Consider the following 27,667-nt stretch of genomic DNA (forward strand, 5'->3'; position numbering starts at 1 on the left):
CAAAACTAGAAAGTACTTGTGCGTGTTGTGAGTGTTTGTGCGTGCGTGCGCCAATCAGAGGGCTGCGCGTTCGTGTCCCCATGCCGGTTCGTAGCAACTTCTGCACTTTAGAGAGATATTTTGAAAATTGCCGATCTACAAGCTCATATTGCGACGCATTGTGAGCTTGTATATCTGCTATTTTCAAATGGCCGAAATGTATATAGTGCTGAAGTGGTTAATGTATTTTTTTTGTAGTAATAATCACAATCTAGTAGTCTAGAGTAATCTAGAGTAAAAGTACAACATTTGCCTCTGAGATGCAGTGGAGTAGTAAAAGTAAAAGCACAGAAAATTGGAAATACTCCAGTAAAGTAAAAAAGAAAATACCTCAAAATTGTACTCAAGTAAAGTACGTGAGTAAATGTACTTAGTTACTTTCCACCACTGCCAGTGGGTTTAACACAGTTTAGTTTGACTGTGTGCCGTGCTTGCCAGTGTGTGAGAGACAGAGCTCCTTTTGGTTCTCTCTCTGCAGCAGAGCTGTGTTCTGTTCGTGTGCCCACATCATCAATCCACTTGTTGAGGCGCTGATTGTTCCACATAGTAAAAAGAAAACATTCCTCGACAATCCCACAGGAACACAAATGGGTCCAAAAAACCGATACACGCGCAGTCACGCACACAACTGATCAGAAACACACCCACGACATGCACGACGCACGCACGTACGTATACGCGCATATGTACACAAACATAACCGCTTTCCGTCTCAACTTCACTTTCTCTCTCTCTCTCGCTCTCTCTCAATCATACAATTGAAACAAGGAAAGTGCACTCAATCTCTATTAATAACAAATATGAATTGTTTGGAGGGGGGGACGGGGACTAGCACAATTCGTTTGAGAGCAAGAGAGAGACAATAACATCTTGCTATACTTGTTTTCTCTGTGAGAACACCAGTTCTGTCCATGTTTTGTGAGCAACTGCAGGACTGAATAAGGGCCCCCCGAGTATCTCTGTCTGCTGTGAACACTCTGTGCACACTGTGCCACAGGATGTAGGGGTTAAGGAAGAAGGAAGTCCTTCTTTCTCCTAAGTAGGAAGGCCCTTTCCTTTCCTTTTATGCTCACAAAGACAAGAAGGGGCCGGGTCTATAGCCTCGCATCTCTCCCAAAGAGTGTTCCGGAATCTGGGAATAGAGGTCAGCAGCACATGAGGAAAAAAGAATGACCTCCATGACTGACTTGATAGCAGCATATAGGACTGCACAATCAATCATAATATAGCCGCCATATACCTTCATTTCAATCCTGTTACTGACTGAGAGGGTTAGGAATAGGAAGGGTAAAATGTCAGTACGTAGAATTTAATTGGGGGGGGGGGGGTGTCACTGCACCCTTTTAACCTATCTGACTATCTGACCCTTTTAACTAGACTGCATCTATACATGCAGTCTGTCAGATCACCCCATTTTCCCTCACTGTATATAGTATCTTTTCCCTTTTTTGCTTCCCATATGATGAATTCCTGTTCTGTTCTTTACCTACAGAGAAATGTCTATTTGTATGTCTCTAAATGTTTGTATGTCTTTAAATGTTTTGATGAATTGAACAATGTGGACCCTGTTGTAAACAAGTGTAATGCTTAATTGGGTCGTCCACTCACAGTTGACAGTCTTTGTATTGAGTTTGTGCTTAAAATGTACTGTAAATTCTACAAACTGTTAATAAAGATTTCAATCAATCAATCAATCAATCAAACCAGCACAAAAGCCTCTGCCCAGGTTCTGTACATACATACATACATACATACATACATTGGGCATGCCTGACAAAGAACTCCATATATGGGAATACATGGGACTGGACACAGACATAATAACTGGGTGGGGCACGCATTTGACACACCGTTCCACACCACCACAATGATGCGCGACCTCGCCCCTTTATTAGCCAATTGATCACACCTGATTGATCACCCACCAACTGGGCACTGTTCTAGTATTCATATAATTGCTCCATAATGCTCATTATAAGATGCCACCAATACGGTCTACTCACTCGCGTCTGCACTCTAACAGTCATTTCCAACAAGATTTCAAGCTTTATTTTTCTTTTGTATTAATGCCAGAAAAATGGCTTCTCTCTTTCAGCATGCTAAGTTTCCAGGAAGATAAAAGCTCTAGTTTCTATAATTCACCCTTTGTCAAGTCCCACCCATGGTTGTGCCCCTCTTCACACCCATTGGTTGCCGCTTTGTGGTTGGACAAAAATCCTTTCCCTCCATCCACTACCATTGAAATAAGGTGTTTTTCAGTTGCTTAGTATTGATATTCTGTGCATTCAATTCTTATTTTAAACTTGGTGTCAGTAAAAAGGAACTTCACAGGTGCAGCATGGTGACTGGACAATGGACATGTTTTAGCAAATTCAACATAAACAAGGTGGAACAAGGCAGAAAGAGCCTGCATGGTTAGTCGGTCATGGACCAATCAGAATGTCTACAACCCAATGATGGGTTTATAGTAGCCTTGCTACATAAGAGTGTTTGTTCAATAAGCTCTCTGTGTGAACAGAAACACCTTTTCAGGTTGCCTATTTCAGCCAATCAAGAAAAGAGTACCCATTTTATCAGTTTTCAATTTTAAATAGTGTTCCAGTTCCAATTATGTCTGCTTTGTGTCATTATTTCCACTTGTTTATCTTGTATCCTGTGTGAGTTCTCTCTTCCGACTGGATAAAATGTGTGCATGTGAGCTGGAGACGACCCAGGGAGACCCCACTGAACAAACACTCTATATAGCTATTAGAACATACTTTAACAAACATATATCACTTACTGGCACCTTAACAAACATATATCACTTTACTGCACCTTAAGTACTGTATTTCATCTTCCTGGCACACAAAATGCTCAAGGTGTCTTCAGGCCAGCATGAGAAAGTTATGATGAAAGATCTACATACATACTTTACAGTATGTTTACTTCTCCTGCCCTACTCGTGATATTTCGCTCCTTGGTTCCGCAAATCTTTCAACATTCAGTCATAATCGATTGCCACTCTATCGGTGTACGACTTGGCAGGGGTGGAAGACGTACATAGACAATTTAATTAATCAAAATCTGCAAAGTCACTATAGTACTTAAAGCTGACGGATATTTGTAGTGCACTAAAAACAAGTACACATTTGGCTCTGACCAGTTTAAAGTGTCACAAAATGGAAATACTCAATAGTAAATGTATGTGAAAATTGTATAGGCTACTCAGATACTTTCACTTAGTTACTTTTCCACCAGTGCGATAATTACTCTGGTAATTAGCAGTGAGAGTCGGCAGAAGTGGGTCTCCGCGAGCCCCAGCCGAGAGCGAGTGCTGCACTGTTGTCAATGTTGTTTTTAAATTTGTTTTCAGTGTCAACGTTGCTTTATATTCAGTGTTGATACTACATGGTCCACATTCTAGTACAAGTTGTCACATCATGGCAGCACAACATGCCTGAGGCGTCCGTTTCAGAGGTTGTGGGAGTTTCTTTAGAAGTGTATTTACATTCTCTAGCATTCTAATGCATGGTGCTAGAGGGCATTATTCATGGCATTGGAAAGGGACGCCTGCTGGGGGCACTTGCAGGCACGTGCAGAGAGTGTTAAGAGAGGCAGGGGCTGAAAGAGGGCACTTTTGGACAGAAATAGCGAAAATAGCAGATCTACAAGCTCTGCTTGCAGTAAATGCTGCATTCGTGGTCTGGAGAGGGCAGTTGTTTTACAGACGGGTAAAAGGGCAGGGGCTCGCAAGCCCCCTTTGACGTCTACGTGTGCAGTGTGCACGTCCCTGCATGGCACTTGACCGCAAGTGGCTGTATTAAGATTAGGGCATGAGAATGTTTTTGACCGAGTTAAAGAAAAAGAAAACTAGTACATGGAACTGCAATCAGCATTTCATGATGATATACTGTATATCAAGGTGAATTTAGAACGTCTGCATCAATACAAAGGTTCAGTCATCACATAAAGCCCACTGTGGTTTATTAATAAACACACACACACACACACACATGCACACACACACACACACACACACACCCATGCATGCACGCACACAGTCGCACATTCATGAACACACGCATACATATGCACAGGCTATTGTTTTTATGGAAGCATCTGGAATAAGCGTTTGTAAGTTAGACAATGAAACATTAGCAGCTCCTGTTTTAATACAAAGGGTGACTCAACCCCATGTTGGGAACAATATATGTTTCTCCAGTACAGAGAAATATAACATCTGTTAGTTTCTCAGAACACTCACGGTTTTACAGTAGCTGCTGCTACTGCCGTGTTTGTATTGGGTTTATGAATGAATGAACCACAGTGTATGTGATGAAACTAATCTACATCTACCTTAGAAAGAGATGAAAAAGGGCAGATTGCTGGAAGTACGTTAAATAATTCCTCCCCTCTTCCATTCACATCATAGCGAGCCGCAAACAACACCTACTGTTATCGCAGATGTCTTGATGGCTATGCTAATGTAAACGCCGTTCTCCATAATTGTTCTCCATTGTTCCACCTTATCAGGCCTTTATCTCCCACTGACATCACGTCACAACAATGGCATTTACAATCGGAGGCGGGGCTGCGTGTAACCTACAGTATATGGACATCGATGCCCCGGGGGTCATGGCCTTTGATATACAGTACAGATGACAAAAACAGATATTGGATACACACCAGTATGAGTTAAAGAAAATGCCTGAATCTGCCCCCATAGCGGCTCCGCTCGGCACTGGCAGATTAGCGGGACAATGTGGTGTATGTCTCTACTTTGAGCCATAATCATGTGACTGACCCAGTTTGTTTCCTTCCTAAATTTATCTGATGAGGCTCTCTCTGGACAGCGTCAATGGAATTACGAGCCAAATGAACAATTCTCATTGTCCCCCCCGTAAGTCGACGGAGCTAAACCTGTGGCAGCGACATGAAAGGGGGCAAAACATAGGAGGAGATGAATAAAGCATCTGTTCTTCCAGGAAAAAGAGGTATAAAAGCTCTAGTCATGAATACGTGAACGTTTTCAGGTCCTGTAAATTACAGTCGAGCCCCGACTCACATGACATGGTGGGATACCGCAACAGAGATCTGTTATCTCTATTAAGGTCCCTCCTCTGAGTCTACAGTATCATAACAGCCCGGGGGGGCTGTATACAACATTGCACTGTAAGTGTTGCATTTAACCCACATATAGTGTAAAAGATGGACCTGCCATGGGACTGTCAGGTGATGTGATAAAGTGCGATAAAACTCCACGTTAAATTAAAGTCTATTCCGTGATGTCATGTGGCAGGTCGTGTGCTACATAGAGAGAGAGAAACGCGAGGGCACACAGAGGCACATCTCTGTCATGGCCAATGAGCTGGGCGCGGGATGAGAAGTGGGGCAGTGCTTAAGAAACCACATGCTGGCCTAAACCATCAATCAGCTAACTCCGAATGGGCCCCAAGACGTAGCACATGTTTTTCTCATTTAATCTACATCATGTGTGCACGTGCCTTCAGAGCATGCTTACACACACACGCACACGCACACACGCATGCATGCACACACACATACACACACGCGTGCGGTTTTGTTCTGCAACAATAATGTCCGGTAGATGAGGGGTGGTGGTGAGTGAGGATTAAGGAGACTTTCAGTGGTTGGGGGGGCGTTGTCTCAGGGAGGAAGTCCGAGGGTATCCCTAAGGACCACCGCCCCTCTCGTCCTCTGCTCAACCTGGACACCTCAGGGCGGCTACCGCCCTTAACCCATAATGTGCTCACTTTCTCCATGGGCTGGCTGACCCGCTGAACTTGGTGTAATGGAACCCCGAATGGAAACAAGACCGCAAGGTCTGTCTTCGGAAATCCTTTTGGACCAAAATGCCAACATGTATCTGCATTAAGCATATTGATAACCGTGACATGAATGATGATTGTCCAATACTGTATCAGAGGGACTGACTGTATCCTCTGCAGTGCATCCAGCTGGGCTATGGGTTGCTCCAAGGAACAGAAGTGTCCATGTTGGGAGGGAAGCCGGGTGGGAAAGGCCATTTCTGACACACCGCACTGTACACTTCGATACAGGTTGGTCAGGGTATTATTGGTTCAGCAGGGAGAGGAACTAGGTCGGATAGCGTGATTCGATCTCCACATGCATGCATTATGTATATATTCGTATATATATTGCCAGATATACGACTCGTGTACTCGATCGTGTGTAATCCTCCCACATGACCAGCTCAGCTATAGGCGTTAACAGCAACAGGGACTATTAATGTATGTGTGGAGAAAAATGTAAAGGTTTGGGAATCCACTACTCTAGATGACATTAATTTGCTCGTCATATGCATGGGGGGTAGGGTGAATTATTGGAGAGATGCAAGAGGCTGTCTCCCTCAATCCAGACTAAACTCTTTATTTGATTTGAATGGACGTTTATAGAAACAACTGTGACTTAAAGCAGCTTTGGAAAATAATTGGAAACAGCAGGGCTCTCCCGCCATTGCACCAGCAATTGTGCCTAGTAGTGCGGAATGGGATACGACAGATATTAGATGAATATACACGGATGACGACAGCAAAAAGGGTATCAATCATGTTAAAGGCTTCCACATTTTTCCCATCCATGACAAGTTATAACAAGTTTAAACGTATTAAAATAATGGACGGGCCGGTTGTGAGAACCTAGCAGATATAGAGAGAGGACGTGCTGTTAACTTGTTTATCTGAACATCCATTTCTAAGTGTGTATTTATTTTATAAGACAACATCAGGGGAGTTTCACATAACATTCAGCACGCCAGTCTGAGAGAGAGAGAGATAGAGAGAGAGAGGAGTCAAGAATAGAATAGAGCGAAAGAGATGGAGAGAGAGAGAATAATATTTGTATAGCAAAAGGAAATGGTCCATGACAAATGTAGATTTGGATTTGGTTGCATGGGGATGGCCTGTGGGCTGTTTAGGAGACTTTCCCTGTACTGACCAGTACAAGGACTCTCTCACACACACACGCACGTGCACGAACATGAACAGGCGCATACATACGCACACATGCACACAGAATGCACATCATCATCATCATCAACAAAACTATGCACAAATCAAATTCAAGGGAAGTGTATTGCACACAGATACATGCACAATATATACACCTCATTTAGCTAACACAAAGCTTCATCTCTCTCTCTCACAGTCACACACAGGCAATATAGACATAGACAATCACAAACCACGCACACACACACACACACACACACACACACACACACACACACACACACACACACACACACACACACACACACACACACACACACACACACACACACACACACACACACACACACACACACACACACACACACACACACACACACAGGCCCATATCACAGACACACCCAGGCACTATTAAACACATACACAGACACATTGCAGACACACAACAGTCTCAGACGCAACGAATGCAGAATAAACACAGGCAGAGCAGCATGTCCTTTAAGGCCGTCACAAATAACAATGTAATCCGGCATTCACACCCTACAGAAACGCTCAAAGATAAACACTGTCTTTACGGCAGACTCATAAATAGCAATAAACCTCACACACATTTAGTTTTTTTTTCCGTCTTCGTCTTGTCCTGTACTTATACACGCAGCACGCAACAATGACAGATTCACAGATCCACAACCTACAACTGACATGGCAGAGCAGGTGAAGGAAGTAAAGGGATGACCCATGGGGTGATATAATGGGAAACTATGGCCCCCTGGACTTTTTTTCATTTTTGAGTGGTGCAACCACTCCAAGGAACAGCTTTGTCTATGTCCCAACCTATGTCCGTTTAGAGTACCAATAGGGGGTGCTGTTGCACCACTCGCTTCAGACTGGTCTGATTTTTGTAATAACAGCAACATCAGAGACATAAATCTGATGATGCCATATCAGTCAGCCTGAAGCAGGGGGCGAGGGCGGGGGGGGGGGGGTGGAAATATGTCAACAAGGAGAGAGTGAGACTAATAGATTTGGTACGGGGTGGATCTTCACTGGCTTTGACCCACATTCCTGAACCCCACCCACTGACACACATCCTCCACAATCACGCACACGCACACACGCACAGTCGCACACACACACACACACACACACACACACACCTTGCAGGGGGGGTCCTGTTGTGTCAGACACACATATCCGTTTACACCCCTCCTTCACTCCAAACGGTGAGTGACATTTATAATCCCCCCCTCATTTCGCTCAAAGTGCTGAGTGACATTTATAATTCCCACCTATGCAGTATACACTGTATTTTCTACAGTTAAAAGTGTCAGCTACTGTATAATTTGCACGTCCCGCTATTAGCAAACTGACCCCGGGCCCCGGGGTGAAGTCTGCTGTCAGGCTGGTTTCCTGAAACGGTTGATCTACTAGGAGAATTTAACACCGTGGGACGAATGAATCCTGTTGGTGTATAAGAGGAGAGTCCCATTCGAGATGCCCTCATGGTGATCCCTGATCCACTGGGAGGAGAGAGCAGTTTGACTGTGTTTATATTTATAACCATGGTCAGCTATACTCCTCTCACATGCAGTCCCAAGAATAACAATAGCATTTCACCAGGTGAAGGTTGAAAAATGAACAAACACCCGCACGCCGTCTTCAAAATGCAGTGAACCCACTTTAATAGGAAAACAGCAACGTTTCGGCCTATGCAGCCTTCATCGGTCTATCTTCATGAAGGTTAAAAATAAAACAATATAGCCTAATAGTACTTAAGAAATGGTGGACTATCTGTCTTTTAATGTTCATGTATTAGGTATGACCGAAATGGTCTTGATCAGGTATACATGTATCTGATGAAAGTTGTACTGAATGAATAAACTCCTCATTGGGAGCATCGTACACCTAGCCCGGCACACACACACACACACACACACACACATCATCAGCCAGACTTCCCGGTCCTTCATTGCCACCCCCAGTTCCTGCCTACTGAAGCATGTGTCCCTATAGCGATGACATCAGGGAACGACAGCTTTCTACCTCTGGTCCGCCCTGAGGCAGGACTCCAGAGAAGAAGGGAAGATATAACCTCATTGTCAGCTCTGTAGCAGTGGCCGGCAAACTGTGTTCTTCTGGATCGGACCAGTGAAGAAACACGGTGAAGGTTGCTGTATATTAGATTAGTCGATGGGTGGCTATTCCAAGACAGATTTTGCGCTTTCATTAGAAGGCGGGTGTAAGTGCCATCCAACCGATTCTCTTGTTTATTTGAAAGTGTCCATGTCTCGGAGCCATAGAGTAGAATCGGCTCAACGGTCGTCCTAAATATTTTTACTTTTAACATCTTACTAAGCTGGGATGACCTGATCTTATGCATGTAATTGCAAAGTCCTTTTGGGAAGAAGATATATAATTATGAACCCAAATACTTGTAGTCATCAACCCGTTTCAGAGGGGTGCATATGTTTACGTATTCATTTGCATATGTTTACGTATTCAGTTTTCGTCTCGTTGAGATAAAGACCAACACACACGCACACGCACACACACGCACACACACACACACACACACACACACACACACACACACACACACACACCCAGTGGGAAGAGGTACGTTGTGCACCGCTCTCTGAGAATTACAGCCAAGGGGCATTATACCTTGCATGCCCACCCAAGAGTTGTTATCAAAATACAGACGAGACAATCACAACTCATGTTTACAATGACAGGTGTCAGAGGTCAGGCAGGTTAGGGACGGGTGGTCACTCGGTGATATAGGGATAGGGTCAGCTGTCTCTGGGAGGGGTGTGTGTGTGTGTGTGTTTGGGAGGAGTACGGGGTCTCTCTGAGGGGTGTGTGGGAGGAGTACGGGGTCAAAATGCTCATGCCAAGGCCAAACTAGCCTCGGGACAGTCTACCCCACTGTAGGCTGTTGACACAGCAGGTGTCTTTATCAGCATTCTTATCTGTCAAGAGACAATAGACACACACACACACACACACACACACACACACCTCACTCTCCTCTGTGTGTGTGTGTGTGTGTGTGTGTGTGTGTGTGTGTGTGTGTGTGTGTGTGTGTGTGTGTGTGTGTGTGTGTGTGTGTGTGTGTGTGTGTGTGTGTGTGTGTGTGTGTGTCTCTCTCTCTCACTCTACTCCAGGAATGTGCTAATCTATCCATTATCCTCCTCCTATTCCTCCACAACAGTATCAAATCCTGTAAAATCGAGAGTGTAAAAAAATATTCAAATTAACCATTTGGGTAAATTGGTGTTAGATGAACATGGGGGATTTTCACTGCTAGGGAATGAAGGTGACTCACTCTCTAGTCTAAGCAGACTGAATGACCGCCAAGGAAGAAGCACTTCATTCTGTTGATATTATATAATCAGTGGAGAGAATGGTAGCCTATTCTCCCCAGGAGTAAATGGAAAATAAATTAGGCACAAAATCCTGAACTAAATCTTAACACTTATTTTCCGTCATTTAAGAGCATGTAGGAGGAGAAGGGCAGAGCAAACTCACATCATGTTCCCACTACAATGCTTCTCAAGTCAATTTGACCCATTCCTTAACCTCATTACGTGTGTGTGTGTGTGTGTGTGTGTGTGTGTGTGTGTGTGTGTGTGTGTTATGATTGCACGAGTATGCAGTTTAGTCTATGGGTGTGTGGGTGAGAGTTTACGCTGTTTGTTTAGCCCAGAGGTTCTACATTTTCACGTCAAGGGCTCCTTTTCTTCATAGATTAATAAAACTGTCTAGGTGAGATAACAGTGGAGCGTGTTAATCACTTTCACCCTGCATCCTTAATGGGCATGTCAAAAAAAAACATTCAAAGATAAAGTTTGAATAAGCTTAAGTGGATCTATGATCAAATTCTTACACATTGTCTAAATCAATGGTAAACGGTGCATTTATATAGCGCCTTCATCCAAGGCACTTTACATAGTGCATTACATTCACCAATTGCGGCGGAAGCCATGCAAGGCACCAACCAGCACATCGGGAGCAATTTGGGGGTCAGTGTCTTGCAACAAGGACACGTAGACAGGAGGAGCCGGGATTCGAACCGCCGAACCATGGATCATTGGACGACCTGCTCTACCTCCTGAGCCACAGTCGCCTAAGTTGTAACTTGTAATATTGAAATTAAAACTGTTCCTTCGTTTTTTTCTAGAGAACCCCAGGAACCTTTCAAGGACCCACTTTGGGAAGCAGCCTGCGCTGATTGCATGGGAGACCAAACAGGAGACTCCACCACTGGGTGAAGGTCACTTCCTTCTTAGTGTGGAGACAGACGGTACAGGGAGGAGATAAAGAACCTGAGCAGCCCTTGACTTGGACGTCTGCCAGTACGCTGATCTCTATCACCGGACTCCAATTAATTTAAATGCAGGTCACGACAACAAGAAAGGAGTAGAGAGAGAGAGTCGTTGAGGAAAAAGAAAACAAAAAATTATTCTTGCCGCTGCTTTTAACCTATACAGTAAAAATACAGTGTCAATTCAACTTTTGAGAGTGTGAAAATGCAGCCGTTATATATTTAACCCTGACCCTAGTGTGCCTAAACAGGGCCAAACATTCACCAAAAAAAAGCAGCTCTACAAGCAACACAACACACCGCAACATTGCACGTTGTGAGCTTGTAGAACGCCTATTTTCATCAAAGAGATTTGGTGTAGAGGGAAAAACACAGGGGCCTATGTAGCCTGCTGTACATGGCTCCAGTCGTATACCTGCATACTGTAGGCTTCAATTTGAGGGTTGAAGTGAACCACTGAGGACCAATGAGGATTTTACTGTGAGATGTGAGCTTTTCTGGGTGAATGAAAACTGTTTGTTTGTTTGTTTATCTTTCTGCCAGAAGAGTTTATGCAGTATATCCTGTTTAACTATTGCATTTGGATGTATACACACACAGTAAAATCCTGCAGTGTCGCATCACAGACTTCCTGTTGTGGAGCGAGCGATGCACAGCTCCAGTGATTGGACCAGCTGGGAACATGCAAAAATCCCCCCAACAGCAGATCCAGAATGTTGAAATCTTCTGATTATTCACATGACTAGGTTCATCGCTATTGTGTCATGTGATCAGTGACACAATAAAAAGCTAATTTTTAAAAGCTAATGGTCCCACACTTATGAGTCACCCTCTACCCACACAACTATGTTCTCTCTCTCTCTGTCTCTCTCTCTAGGGGGTATAGCCTGTCCAGATGTCCTACGTCCTGTCAAGCCCACACGTTGGAGAAACGCTGGTTCGGAGCTTTGCTTAACCTGATATCTCTGCTCTCCTACGCTGGTTCCTGAGTAGAAATGCAGCCTTCAGAGACGGGGGTCATCCCTAATGTTCCCAGGGTCCTATAGGGTTGGGGTTTGGGTTGGATTGGGAGTTAGAGTTGGGAGTTGTGGTTTGGGTTATGGTTGGGGTAAAACATAGGGCTGAGTGAGGGAACATGCATTGCTCCCTTAAGCCAAATTCATATACTTTGTCGTGTGACTAGTCTAGCTATGGTAGGGTATGATATGGATGTATTTGAGCAATTGAGGATAGCATATGTGACAGCGTAATTACACGCTTATTCCGAACAGGGTCCTCTGATGTATACCGCAAGACAAGACAATGTAAAAAAAAAAAAACACAATAACATAATAGGACCGTGAATAAAGATCAGGCAGAGAAAGGGCGTGTGATTGCAAATGGGTTGCATGAAGACACAACAGCAAGAGAGAGAGAGCAACTGGATTCTTGGTGAAAGGTTATAATGAAATCCATCTTACTGCGTGGTGAATAAACACTACGTTTTTTAATCATGTAGGTTGCAAGTGAGTTTTCCATCAGGGGAAAAAAAAGTATTGTTCTGACGTCTTTACTCGGTAGGGGGGAGGGGGGGGGGGGGGTTGGGGGGGATATTTTTGTGTTGACCTCTAACTGCTACTGTTTTCCACAACTGCTTCATGATGCTGGACAGTGTGTTTCCACTGGAAACCCAACCCACATGTTAAGGTATTGGCCGTGTGGCCTTCATCAACGGGAGCCAAACACTTGAGAGTTCAATCTCACAATAGTCATTCTAGTAGAGTGAACGCAGCATCTGCACAAGCTCGCCAAGCTTTTTTCCCCTAATCTCATGGGAGAGTCATACAAAAAAAGTGTTTTTCTCCTATCATCACCCCCTTTTTGTCTGGCTGTTTCCAGCTCTTTCCATCCAATGTTGTTGTTCATGATTGTGAACAGTTTCATGGATCTTCTACTTTTAAGCAAAAAAAGGTGTTTTCCCCAACCATTAAGACCGCTATTTCCTCTGGCTGTTCCCCTATGATTTCTCACAAAATCAGTGGTCTAAATGGAGTTGACAGGATAGACCTTTAATATGGCCTAATTGCTTTAATACAAGTGCAACTACTGGCATTATCTCTACAGAGCAATGCAGGCTTGTCTTTTTCTGTAAACTCTCCTCTCGTCCTCCTCACAGCAGGAAGGAAGGAGATCCAAACATCACACACAGCTGGAATAATTCGTCCCGTCACTCTCTGGTTTAAAAAACATCTGATCTCATCTGATAGTCCAGACTAGTATATTATATCCAACGGTTTTTAACTACTTTGCTTTGTGAACTAAGGATCCGTTTAGCTATACAGCACACAATAAAATCATTATATGTATATATTACAGGTCAATGTGATCACATATTTACACTCTCCGAGTTACAAATGGTCAAATGGAACACTGCAGATTTGACTGTATGGACAGAAGAGTCGAATTTCAAATGGCTGATTTTGAGATAGTCTGGGGGAGAAAGGGTCTAGGTTGGAGGCAGACTGTGGACAACATAATTCAGGTGCAATTAAAAAATAAATCAACAAAAATAATCAGGGTTAGGGTTATAAATCTCTAGAGCAACTGCACACCACTGCAATACGTGAACTCTCAGTGATGGTCATAAATTAATGCTGTTTATATCAGGGGTGTCCAGATGACTCAACAAATGGAATGGTCATGTATTTAACTACTACATTGAAACGAGACTCGACCGAGTCACCACAGCACAGCCGGAATTAAACTACATACATAAATGCACTGCAAACAAGCTTCTCCCAGGCTCGGTATATAATGACATTATTTATGATGCCATTATTCTTACGTGTAAAATGGGTATGCTTTTCAAGAGGTACTGTACCATGAATGGGTTACTGGGCTACTCTGTAACAACACAATAACATTTCTTTTAGATAATTCACAAGTTCTTGACCAAAATATCCCTTAAATCAAACTGGAATAGTTAGTGGTGACGTGTTGGAAAAGGAAAGAAATGACACAGATGACAAGTGGTAAGCTAAATCATCTTTTTGTCACACTTACTGTAGGCCTACCATTATTTAGTGCTTCCCTCAAATAACATTTGGTGAGAGGCCAGTATACTTAAAATCCTGCATGACCAAAAGCAAAGACAAACAGTGATACGTACTGTACATAGAAGGCTATAAGATCTAAGATAGAAGATCATTCTAAGAGGTAAAGGTGAAAGGTAATAGGTATAGGTATAGGCCTATATTTGTCTGAACATTCCTTCTAGAGAAAGGAGTGAATGGTTCCGTTTCTATTCCAAACAGGATCATGAATGAAAAGGTTATCATAATTGATAATGAAACACTGTGCGCAGTGGACTGTTTTGTGTCAGTCTACTACGCACACACAGACGCACACACACACACACACACACACACACACACACACAGAGTTGGGATTAACATTCATTCCATATCTCCTTACCCTAACCTTAATCATAGACAATCTAAGTTATCTAACCTTTTCCCATGCATGAAAGTTGAAACCGCAGAAAAATTAGACTGAGCTGGACACCAATTTTGCACACAATTAGACATGTGTCCCCAATCATCTGGTTTGTGATGTCCAAATTGTCCCAATTCCCAAAATGTGGCCTGTCAGGTCAGGAACACGCACACACACACACACACACACACACACACACACACACACACACACACACACACACTAAACCTCAACAAAACTACTGTACTCTGCCCCACCCTCTATCTCGAAAACTTCTCTCTCTCTCTTCTCTCTCTCTCTCTCTTCACCAGAAGAGAGTTTTCAGTTTTGAGTTTAATTTGTCACAGTAGGACTACAGTGAGTCAACAGATTAACCAACACAAGACATATATAAACATAACATTTTTAAAGTATAGGCTATTTTAATCACCATTTTGACAAAGTGTTCAATATTGGAATAATGCACACCATAGGCTATAGATAGCCTAATTATGAACTCACGTGAGTTATATCAGAACAAAATGTGAAACACAGACGTTTTTATCAATTATACACAGGATTGTAGCCAATAAGCCACAATATTAGCCAGATGCGCTCAGGCTCTCACTCTGCAGTAACAAGAAGTTAAGAGAGAGCAAAGCGCAAGGAAGGAGATGCGCGTGTTTCAATGAATCTACAGTATACCGCTTCGGAATTATCAACTGAAATGTCCTGTATAAGTTATGATAACGGTACAAAAATGATTCAAGTGAGCTTACCCCATCTGCTCCTGCCAGGTCTACGGTTGAGGACAGAGCCGCCAGTAGAAACAGAGTGCAGGTCGGTAACAACATCATAGTGGAATCTATAGCCGCTACTGTGCAAGAATGGCTCCGAATAAGAAGAGCACCTGTTGAGAACAGCGTATTCTCCGTTTAGCTTCAAGTAAAAAAAATACAGGTTAATATCGTCAGAGCACAAGCAGCACGTTTGGCTGCATCTTTGCCCGAGACGATGTGAGAGGTTGTGATCAATGCAACTTAGCTCTTGTTTCTTGTCCACCACCCCACCACACCCCCCTTGGAAACGACCACCCATCGCCCATGCGAACAGACACAACCCTGTTTTTGCAAACACTTTGACTTTTCTCCGTAAAGGAGAGGGACTACTCTTAATCTTTTGGAAGTTTTTGCACAGTATTTGAGGTAACTTTGATGCGCGTGTACCTGTAGCATTACTTTTCCTGCTTGGGATCAGCGCATCTTTGTAGCCTGCCAGCGGCGACCCGTTATAGACACTGGATTTTCTTTGCCACTGTGAGAGACCGTAAGTAAATCACTTTTATTCGTAAAACTAATCGTTTAAAATCAAATGTAATATTGTTATTTTAACATTGTGAGAAGCATGTAGACTCGTCGAGCCATTGAGGTAGACTTTATTATAGCCCTATAATGAAAGAAAGGAGACTGGATCTTAGCCCCACTGCAAAGTATTTTACACTTAATTTTAATATAGGCCAATATAGGCTAATAATAGGCTCATTCACATTTACCGTTTTTTTAAAACAATTACTGTGAGTCTGTGACTCATGTGAGCCATTTCCCCCTGCTTTCAACTATCGCATGCAGGCTTGTTTGTCTGATCTGACCCTGTTAATTTTGACTTTCAACAGTTCATCAATAACACAGTATCGTAGTCTGATAATAATAATAATTAATGATTGTTAATTCATTGTAATGTAACGGTCCGTTTCAGGTTGCGCTCCCGGACGGTAGACATGCTTTAGACCCGTCTCCGCACCACAAGGAATTATTACAGCGGAGTAGTATAGGAATGACGTTTGAAGTCCGGCTGAGTGGAGTCATGCCATCACAGCAGCACGCCACACGGCTCAACAATTTGAGGCAAGTCGCTTATTGTTAGGCCAACAGTGCAGTTAAACTGTGATTAGTCTTAATGGATTACTTACAACACCTGATTTATTGTGGGGGTAAATTAATGCTGTCACTTTCATTCCGCTATCTATCCCTTCAGGTGTCTGCTTTTCTGCCTCTTCGTGGCCATCCTCGCTTCAGGAGCGCATGCAGTAAGTTATACATATTATTTTCACCATTTGCGATAGGCTATAGTAGCCTAAGGCTACTGTTTGTATGCACTTGCAATGTGGGCCATTCAATTCAACCATTCGACACAGCATGCAGTGCCAGTGTTTAGGGTTGTCTCCTCAACAAGCAAGTCTCTTCTTTGGAGGCGGAGCTGCCTCTGTCTAGGCATCTGTAGATGGTGGGCGTGTCACTTGATAAAACTCCTAATTGGGTAGTTAAACTGCCTAGAATGTTGTAGGCCATTGATGATAAGGTGTAAAGTAGGTATAGTTGTAGGTATAGTATAGAAGGGATTCTTCAAGCCAGGTAGGACTTTTGAAAGGGTGCATGTGTTTGGTCTGACTTAAATGGTGCATTTATATAGTGCCTTTATCCAAGGTGCTTTACATACATTGTGCATTACATTCACCCATTCACACACGTTCATATGCCAATGGCGATGGAAACCATGCAAGGCACCAACCAGCACATCTGGAGCAATTAGGGGTTCAGTGCTGTGTTCTTGCTCAAGGACACTTCGACACTAACTCTGGGGAAGCCTGGGTTCGAACTGGCAAGTTAGGTTAGTTTTAACCTGCCACGGGTTAGTTTTAAACTGCCACGGGTTAGTTGTAACCTGCCATGTATGTCGGGAGCCACGGGTTAGTTTTAACCTGCCACGGGTTAGTTTTAACCTGCTGCACATGTTGGGAACGACGGTGTTGTCGAACTACTGCCTGTCGGACTGTTAGTATGTCTAACAAACGTATGCAACCCCTTTTGAAACACCAATGTCGTGACTCCAGGTAGCGACCCCGCCTCCCCACACAAACGGTGTCAAAACAAACATTAAATTCTCTTTATTGTTAATGGCATTTAATGTTTGTGTTTTTAAAACAAACATTGAATTAAACACAAACATTAAACCTGTATATAGGCCCAAAAAATAGTTTGTCAAGACTAAATGCACATAATTAGCCTGGAATGTGAAATCCAACCTGATTCACTCCCTGACGGGAGACCTGGCTTATGATTGGCTGGGATGGGCCGTCACATGGATAGGAAGCGCTCCGCTGTGTTGACTTGGACAGCGTGTGAGGCGGGTGTAGACATGGCGGAGGAAACTATGGGGGGGGGCGAGGATTTACGATTATCTCCCTATTGGAACATAACTTGCATAACGTTGCGAACTTCGCAACGTTCGGCACGGCAACTGTCTGCGGTGCCACTTGTGGCTATATGGCCAAACTGGTCCTAAATGTTCTAATATGAGAAATAAACATGGGCGAGATATCCACACTTCTGGGCGAGATATCTACGCTTTGGGGGCAAGCTATAAAAGTTTCATCCACATCGGTCCAACGATGCCAGAGATTAGCTGTTCATAGATAGATACATACAAACAGACGGAAGTTCACAACGCCTCGCATTGGGAGGGAGTCTGTCCTGTGAACGTTGCACTAAAATGCCTTGCACACTGACTGAGACACAAACAAAAGGTTGTTCTTTAGAGGTTCTTTGGGGTTCGTGGTTGAGGTAGCATTGCTGCCGAACAAACAAAGAACCTGTTAAGCCCCTTTATGGTTCTTTAGAGAAGTTGTTCCCAAACCTTTTCATGTCAATGACTCCCAAAATTACCCCCTCATTAGCCTGCAGACCAGATCTACAAGCTCATAGCGCGGCGCTATGAGACCAGGATCGGCGGCCAAATACATATAATTGTGGGGATCCTTGACATGAATACGTTTGAGAACCACTGACATAGAAACATGGGTTTTTTCAGAAAACTGTCAGGATTTAGAAGACATTTTGTAGAATCGGTCTCGGTCGAAATGTATTAATGAATGCTGACATTTGGGATTTTAATGTTGATTGTGAAAACCTTAACCCTATCGTGTGGATGGGTCGAGTGTTGACTCAACTCTGTTGTGTTAACTGATTGGCTTGGCTCCCTGATTGGACCTGTTCCATGTGGTGAATTTCCCATGTTTATTCAGTTATCTGATGAAGGCCGGATGACTAGTAGTATGATTAGTATAACATTGTATGTAAGTGAACATAGTGTGTAGGACTCTTTTAACGGTTTTATGACATTAATTTTCTTGAAAAGTTGAAGTTAAAGCTCTATACTACTACTATATGATAGTAATCATTGGTAGAGTGTTTGTTCAGTATCAGAGGTCTACCCAAACTCTAACCCTTTAATAAACAGTAAATATATTTCCAGGTGGGTCACCAATTTCATCCAGAGAAAGAACCCATTTATCAGCTTCCAATTCGGATTTTGTCCGCTAATCTTTTGGTTCATAGCTTCTTTATACTGTATCCTGAATGAGTTATCTCGCATGATTGGATGAAATTGGTTTCCAGACCTGAAAAAGTATGTTCTGTTGTTTAAAGAGCCGAAGAGATGGGGAGACATCTGTTACTGAAGAAATACTCAATGGTTACTATGGGAAATGGGAATAGAATAGAATAATAATTAAACACTAAATTTAACAAAAACATACCATGACACTTACGCCCTCTTTAGCCGAGGATGACACACCAAAAAAAGAAGAAAATCGTAAAATCGTAAAATCTTCTAATTTCATCTCATTCAAAAGATTATGATGAAATGTCAAGTTATCTAGTTTGTAAACATCTGCCGCAGCCCGCAGGCAGATGTTTTTCTCTCTCCGGTTAGGCAATGCACTAGCAGATCTACATGCTCACAATGCGTTGCAGCACGACGTGTAGTGAGCTTGTAGATTTGCTATCGTGGGTGCGTGACACTCGCACACAACTATAACTCCGGCTATAGGTCTCACCTTTTCCAAAACATTGAATCATCCTGCTGCCAAACGCCAACTAGAGAATGTTTGAAGGTGTAGCCTATACCTGCTCCTCGGGTCACTATAAATCCCCCAAATCCCCAGAAGAAATGCAGAGGTCATAACCTCAGTGTTCTCAGTTATAACTACAGGCATGTACTGTAGGCAAGGAGGCAGCATCTTGAATAAAGGCCTTCTTATGAATTCAGATTAAACAGATAAGGTCAGAGCAACGTATATGATCCTTAACCTAGGAGGGATTATGGGGAAGGTTCACAACGTCTTCAGAAATTATGATATGCTGCTTGACCTTTGAGATTATATCGCTGTAATGTATGTACTGTATGCACTGTGTATGCACAAGAGAATGATTCGCAAACAAACAACAACAAAAACATATCAGTTTCCTTGAAAACACCAGACTAGGACTTTTTCACTTCAGGAAAACACTTCCTTTACAGTGCCAATATTCTTCCTGCGTAATGAGAAAGTGTTAGATAAGAATATAAACGTTGAAAGTCAGTTACCAGTTCCCTTCTTTTCTCTCTCTCTCTCTCTCTCTCTCTCTCTCTCTCTCTCTCTCTCTCTCTCTCTCTCTCTCTCTCTCTCTCTCTCTCTCTCTCTCTCTCTCTCTCTCTCTCTCTCTCTCTCTCTCTCTGAGGCTAACAATCCAACTCACTGATTTACTGAATTTAATTCCACAAGGATTGTAACTCATTCATCTGGAAATTTCAAAGTATTTAATTTGGGCTGTACTCAATTTAATGAATTTATGTCATTAAAAGTGTTTCATTCATCAGTAGCTAATACAAAACAGTTATAGATAATTGTCCATGTAATCTTCTTAAATTCCCTTTATTATTATATTATATCCAGAGAGAGGGGGGGGGGTGATAGGGGGAAATAAATCAGGATAAACATGGTTCACTCACATATTTATAGACATGAATGACTCTCTTTCAAGACAAGAAACAAGAGAAAAAAAAGATTCCCTTTAGGATGTCACAACTAACAAAACTCTCGGCTCTGCTCCGATGACAGTGAATGGTGGTCTGATAATGTAGTCGTGTCCCAATTCAGGGGCTATACATCCACTTCAAAGGAAGTGTTCTACAAAAGGCGTGTGTCTTTCGTAAAGTGCTGAATTATGGTAACCTGACTCCAGACGCCAGATTGCGATGGTATTGAGTTCACAAGTTCCCTCCTCCCCCTATACCTGCATCTGGTCTCTCTCTCAAGCAGAGACGATGAACCCGAAGCAGCGGGACAAAAATCTGATAATCTCCATAAAAATTAGTCCTGTGTTTACATTTGCGCTGTGGCACAGCTTCAATACGTCACTCTCTAGCGGCCGCGTACGGCCGCATACGGCCGCATATCGCTCCGGTCAGGATTTGATCGGAGTGCATCGTCTCTGCCCGAGAGCGACCAGATGGGAAGCAGGAGGAGGAACTCACTACTGCCACCATCTGGAGTCACGTTAGAATGACGGGCCCCGAATTCGAATTGGACCACATGACCTGAGATCAGATTCTAACGCACAGAAGAATGGTGGTTCTTTAACAGTTTGACTGTTTTTTACGATTAACCCGCATTTTAATCAACCCCCCTTCACTGCCGAGATTGTTGTATTACCTTTAGAGCATACGCTGAATTATTTGGGCTTTTAATCCGCGAAAATCCATCAAAAAAAGCTCCCGTGGTTTGTTATGATCTGTGTGTAGCATCCACCATCTTGGTGCACCCGGAAGACGCACACAAGATTGGTTTCAATGAGGCGTTGCATCCAATGCATTTCCATTGGCCTCAATTTCCCAGAAGCCCTAGCAGCCCACAGCATGTGACGATTTCCGGTTTCGTCATCACAGCGAAGCCATCCAGTCTCATACTCCGCGACGAAGACGGATTTTCTTTTGATTCATTACATTACGGCGGATTAAACACATAAAACAAAAGGCGGGTATGTCCGATACGGCAGCGACATTAACCTGGAGTAATCCATTCAAGGCACGGAAACTGTTAATGCATTTTGACCTGAGATCAGATTCTAAAAATGTCTTAAATCCTGACAGTTTAAAAAAAATAGCAGACCTACAAGCTTGTAGCGCGCCACTCGGTGGCGTGCTATGAGCTTGTAGATCTGCTATTTTTCAATAGCTAAAGCATGACATGATGCTAACACCAAAATGGGTTCCCGCCCAGAATGGGTTAAGCCAGTACTGAGGGTGATCATACATTTTAGCACCAAAAGAAATGTATGCTGATCCAAAATAAGCCTGTATTCTATGTAAACACATAGAAATATACACGTTGAAAGTCAGTTTCCAGTTCTCTTCTACTCTCTCTCTCTCTCCTATTCCTGGCTCTTCTAAAAGTTTCACTGAAGACAAGTCTACTCAAAGTAAATAGAGGGATGCCTCATGAAAAGATCATGTTTCTTTGATATTCATTCAACATGGCTCCGTTATGTTTTCTGTTATTCTTGGTCTGCCGCTCTCTTGACCTATTCGCTGCACATCAGTTGATTTGATATTTCCATGTCCAACCACACCATTGTAACGTCGATTCACTATTTATATACTGTGTGTGTGCACGTGTGTGTGTGCGCGTGCATTGCGTGTGCGTACAGTATGTGTTCATGTTTGCACGTGTTTTGCTCTTTCGGTCTCTCGCTCAGGAATGTTTGCGTCAGTGTCAGATGGTTTAATGCTCTATAATAAGACATTTTAATATCATACCCTGGCTCTCTTCAGATGCACACAGATTTTCCACAGGACCCAAATGAAAGGGCCCCGTTGTGTATTTGTTGTTATCAGATTTTGTGAAGGGCTGATGAAAAGCGTGTGACACTGCTCAGGCCCTCTCTGTGTACTGTGAGGAGAGGCTCAGCTACTGGGAGACTATTTTTAGATCAACAGCATCCGTGACTCCCATATGTACCATAACCGCACCGGCGATTCTCAACCTTAACCCATTTTGGACTGAGGTAGATTTAAAAAAAAAAGGCTTCTAAATCCTAACATTTATCTGAAAACCTCATGTCAGTGGTGCTCAACCTTTTTCATGTCCCCCCAAGGACCCCCAGAATTATCTCTATTGGGCCACGGACCCCCATCTCAAAATATGTAGTTAAAAATGTTCGCTCTGAAATATATATTCAAAGATTTGCACCACATTTTCACGATTTTTGTAGATCTGCTATTTTTCAATAGCTAAAGCATAACATGATGCCAACACCAAAAGGGGTTCCCGCCCCAAAATGGGTTAAACACGTCGTCGCAATGCAACATGTGAGATTTCAGGTCGGGTGTTTGTGCTATATTCGTCCAAACAACAAAGTTTAATGGTTAACTCAGAGACTGTACACATGTATGTACAACATTTTAATGATACCAGGAGAATAGAGCTAAGTGGATGTTCTGCATCGCTTTGCGATAATGTTTCCGTCTCTTCTTCACTAGCAAAAAAAGGGTCCACGTGTCATTGACTTATAAGCTAGTGAAATCTTGTTTGTTCCAAGAGGATACCGGACAGTGGCGTGCACAGATAGACACTAGGGGTTGCTAGAGCACCCCCTGCCCTTTTGATTAAAAAAAGCTTCTAATATATTATTTAGGCCCCAAAATCTATAAATCTCACACTATTAAGGCAACCGGCCCCTTTTTTCACTTGAGCACCTGCCCCTCTAAATGTCTGTGCACGCCACTGATACCGGATATATTGTGTTCAGAGCTTTACAAAATCACACCTGTGTGGGACGTGTGAAGTTAGGGTCGCTCGTGTCATGGTACAAATTTACGTCATATTTGGCGGACATTTGACCCGATTTCTCCTTTCATTGTCAATGGCAAATATTGAGACGTGTGGTGACAAAAGCTGCTAGCACCCCTCTCAAAAATGAAAAAAACGTGTCAGGGAGTTTGGAAAGTTAGTATTTGCTGTCATGCTCACCGAACTCTCTGTCGATGTTTTTACATCCAAGCCACAACTTGATCATCAATCTCCGTGGCTTCTAAGAAACGCCATCTGTCTAATATCAAAGCTGTATGTGACCCCCGGGGACAGTTTCACTTCTCTGAACCGACCCTTGCGGCACCGCCTGCGCAGTACAATGCAACTCTTTCCCACCATCTGTCTACATGTGATGCTTTACATGTGGAAATCCCCAGCATATGTGCAAATATGTGCTGTTGATGTGTTCTTTCTTTTCCCAATTCTTGCGTTCCTCTACGGTAAAAAAAAAAATCACTCCCGTGTGAAGTGAGGGGCGCTCTTATCATTATACTGTACATCATCTCATGAACACCATGAACATATAGCAGATTTGCTCGTCTACATATGACGTAAATTTTCCATTCATTGTCAATGGCATTTAATGTTTGTGTTGCCACAAATTCACGTCATATTTGGTGGACATTTTGACCTAATTTCTCCTTTCATTGTCAATGGAAAATATAGAGACGTGTGGGGTCAAAAGCTATATACAGGACCTCAAAAAAGGAACCAAATGGAATCGTGTGGCACTCTCTTGATCCACGTACAGTATGGATCGGCATGGATGGCTCCAGTCAGTGTGGATTCTGGACATGCACTCTAAGAGGGCCAATAATGTCAGTCATCTATGAAGCCAGTCGTCGGACCGTGACATACTGTATCGACTTCATGAGCATGACATATGACTCCAAATTTGGGGAACTGAGTGTGTGAACTGAGTGGTGCTGTACTGTACTCGTGCTGTAGTACTGTACTGTACTGCACTGTACTGTACTGCATGCCAATTGGCGTCCTCACTTTCTTTTGCGGCTTTCGCCTTTTATAGAGAGACAGACAGTAGGCTGACAGGAAATGGGGAAGAGAGATGGGGGGGGTGACATGCAGTGAAGGCCGTCGGGGTCGGGAGTCGAACACCCGGCACACTGCCAGACTTGTACTACCGGCCTAGGTGCCTGGACCGCTGAGCCACGGCCCAGGCCAAGCCGTCTTCATTTCTGCCCTCACTTTTTTTTATCCTCAATATGTACTTTGCTCAGCCAATCAAATCATCGCCATGGGGTGATCATCAGCCAATCAAATCATCGCCATGGGGTGATCATCAGCCAATCAAATAATCGCAATGATTCACACACACACACACACACACACACACAAAGCTGGGCATAGGAGGGGGGGCTAGCCCCCTCAAAAATAGACGGTAAAACAGGAGGTGCAATGTGACTCCCCGGCTTCTCGCCAATTGAGACACAAAGTCGAGTGTGTCTGTGTGTTTATGACCAAGGTCAGCCTTGTCAGTCATGCCCCCTTTGACTCTATAGTACCATGCTACAGGCCATCTGGGACACCTATATAGACCACAACCCTCTCTCCAAAAGGACCCTATTTTGTTAGGATTTCCTGCTTGCTCTGTCGTCCACACAGAGATGCCATACTTTATTGGGAGCACACACACACACACACACACACACACACACACACACACACACACACACACACACACACACACACACACACACACACACACACACACACACACACACACACACACACACACACACACACACACACACACACACACACACACACACACACACACGGGGTTTAGCAGTCTCCTAAGGAGTGGGAAGGAAAAGGCCTCTGAAGGCAGTAATGTTAACAGGATGTTCAACAGAGAGAGGACAGGACTCTCGGAGATGATTTGATTCTCCTATAGAATTGGAGAATGTCTTTTTCAAGATGTGTTCCATTTCCAGCCCGCTGGACGGATAGGAGATAATGCTGGCAGCGGATGAGTGTATATTAGTGGGGGAAACAGGTCTGTACAGTGGCGGTACAGGATCTCTACCAAAGCTGGGCGACCCATGCTAGCCGCGCGTGACGTCTGTTTTAGCCATTACTCTAGTTTGTGGCTAAGTGGATGATGATGATGGATGTTGTTGCTGCCTGTGCCTATTTGGCACAGTGTTGTATACTGCAATTTACTGTATATCCGTCGTGGTTCCATGCACGATAAAATCCTCTGTCTTATTCCTAATTTACTCTCTGTCATAATACATTATGGGCCTTATTTATAATATTATATATCGATAAACTCATAACAGCTTATGTATATAAGCTCACACAACGCGTCGCGTTCGCGGCGCATTGAGAGCTTACAGATGGGCTATTTGTCGGCCGTCACTTTATACTCGCACAGTTACATTAAAACGCTGACGATTTCACAGGGCACGACTAATAAAAACAATGCGAGGGGGGGGGTTGTAGGAAACATGTGCCACTTTTCATGAGTGCATGCACTGAGGCATTCACACATTAACCCATTTTGACTTGAGGACGATTGAAAGAAATGTCTTCTAAATCATGACAGTTTTCTGAAAGATGTTTCTATGTCAGTGGTTCTCAACCATTTTCATGTCAAGGACCCCCCAGAATTATCTGAATTTGGCTGCGGACCCCCATCTGAAAATATGTTGTTCCAGGGATGCCCCAGAAGCAAAGCATTTGAGTTAGAAACGTTCGCTCTGAAAGAATATATATTCGAAGATTTGCGCCACATTTTCAATTTTTCAATAGCTAAAGCATATTATGATGCCAAAAAACACCAACAGGGGTTCCCGCGCAAAATGGGTTAAGTGTGAATGAGTGCCGTGTACAGGCGTCTTCCCAATGGAACACAGTCGCGTTTTGCGTATTGAATGTTGGTTGCTCAATGGAGGAGGAAAGCATGCGTCTAGGGTCGAGAGGAAGATGTCTGACGCTGATAAGGGCAGAGAGCAACGGCATGCAGAGCACATCCCCTGCTGCCAAAATGTAGTCAGTGATTGAGACTGCCCCAGCTGTAACAATCAGGGGAAAAGTCCATTGTATACTGGAGCTGTCAGGAAACCACAGTCACTCTCAGATGACAAGCCCATGTGTGGAACAACGGGATTTCCCTATCACTTGGTGTGTGTGTGTGTGTGTGTGTGTGTGTGTGTGTGTGTGTGTGTGTGTGTGTGTGTGTGCGTGTGTGTGTGCGTGTGCTACAAATTACCTCAGAGATTGACCCCTCTGACTCCTATTGCCTATGGGAACTGCATCACAAACGCACATACACTCAAGTACGTTTATGTTTGCATGCCTTACAACACAAAAAGTTGTGTGTGTGCGTGCGTGCTCGCACGAGAGCACACGTGTCTGTGCGCGTGTGTGCGTGTGTACTGTACATGCGACTTAAAAGTACATGAATGTCTTTTGTTCAGTTTGCCAGCAGTATTTTCCACGAAATGGAACTTTCTTTGGGGATTATTTGAACCGTCACACGGGGGCTAGGCATTGTGACAGTCAGGAAGGGTTTTGCGGGCTTGGCTGTTTGCCTCCATTGGTTTTAGAAAATGCCACCACAGGGTTGATATCATACCGTACAAGTTGTTTACATCAACCTAATTGTGCTGTATTCCCCGCATCGAGGTTATCTGAGGGTTGCATGGACACGGACCCCATTCAACTTCTCCTTCTTTGTGACCAGTTTACCGGTGTAAAGGGTTGGGGGGGGGGTGGGGGAGATATTTTTGGTACCATACAACAACGCTGACGAAGGCTTGACGCCGAAACGTGTACGTTAGCGCCGTCACCATGCCAATTTATATATTTAAATAAAAGTGTCTTAAAATACATTTTCTGTGAATGTTGGTATTTTCTTTTAGAGTTTTATTGTAGCCTAAAGATATTTTTTGGTACCGTACCAGTTACCCATGCATGGCAGACCCTCTTGAATAAGAATAAGATTTAATGAATTACGACACTAAGCCGATTTGCTCAGACACGTCAAATTGTCCATTCATTGTCAATAAATGGATAATGAATGGAATACTAGCTAAAAGAGTACCTCAGTCTCTTAGGTCTCAGTCTCTAGGATATAGTATTCATAGTCATATCACATTATCACACAAAGGCGATATTGGTGATATAGTGTAATGGGAGCACCGATATCATGGCGACCGG

The 27,667-nt window shown here is 43.4% G+C and overlaps 2 protein-coding genes across 3 annotated transcripts in view; one reads left to right on the top strand and one right to left on the bottom strand.

Annotated features, from left to right (window-relative positions):
- The window catches only part of col4a1 (collagen, type IV, alpha 1), a 63,199-nt gene extending 47,401 nt beyond the window's left edge, over positions 1-15,798 (bottom strand). For both annotated transcript variants that reach the window (XR_014569954.1, XM_083776486.1), the window contains exon 1: positions 15,573-15,798. Coding sequence is in view for 1 of the 2 variants with exons in the window: in XM_083776486.1 (XP_083632612.1) it covers positions 15,573-15,650 (78 nt within the window). In the remaining variant the exon portion in view is untranslated. The remainder of the gene's footprint in view (positions 1-15,572) is intronic.
- Positions 15,799-15,943: 145 nt separating this feature from the next.
- The window catches only part of col4a2 (collagen, type IV, alpha 2), an 83,169-nt gene continuing 71,445 nt past the window's right edge, over positions 15,944-27,667 (top strand). The window contains exons 1-3 of the mRNA XM_083776782.1: positions 15,944-16,119; positions 16,549-16,697; positions 16,828-16,879. Coding sequence (XP_083632908.1) covers positions 16,627-16,697; positions 16,828-16,879 — 123 coding nt within the window. The 5' untranslated portion in view covers positions 15,944-16,119; positions 16,549-16,626. The remainder of the gene's footprint in view (positions 16,120-16,548; positions 16,698-16,827; positions 16,880-27,667) is intronic.

The sequence above is a fragment of the Protomyctophum parallelum genome, assembly GCF_964188405.1.
Source record: "Protomyctophum parallelum genome assembly, chromosome: 11".
Taxonomy (NCBI): Eukaryota; Metazoa; Chordata; class Actinopteri; order Myctophiformes; family Myctophidae; genus Protomyctophum; species Protomyctophum parallelum.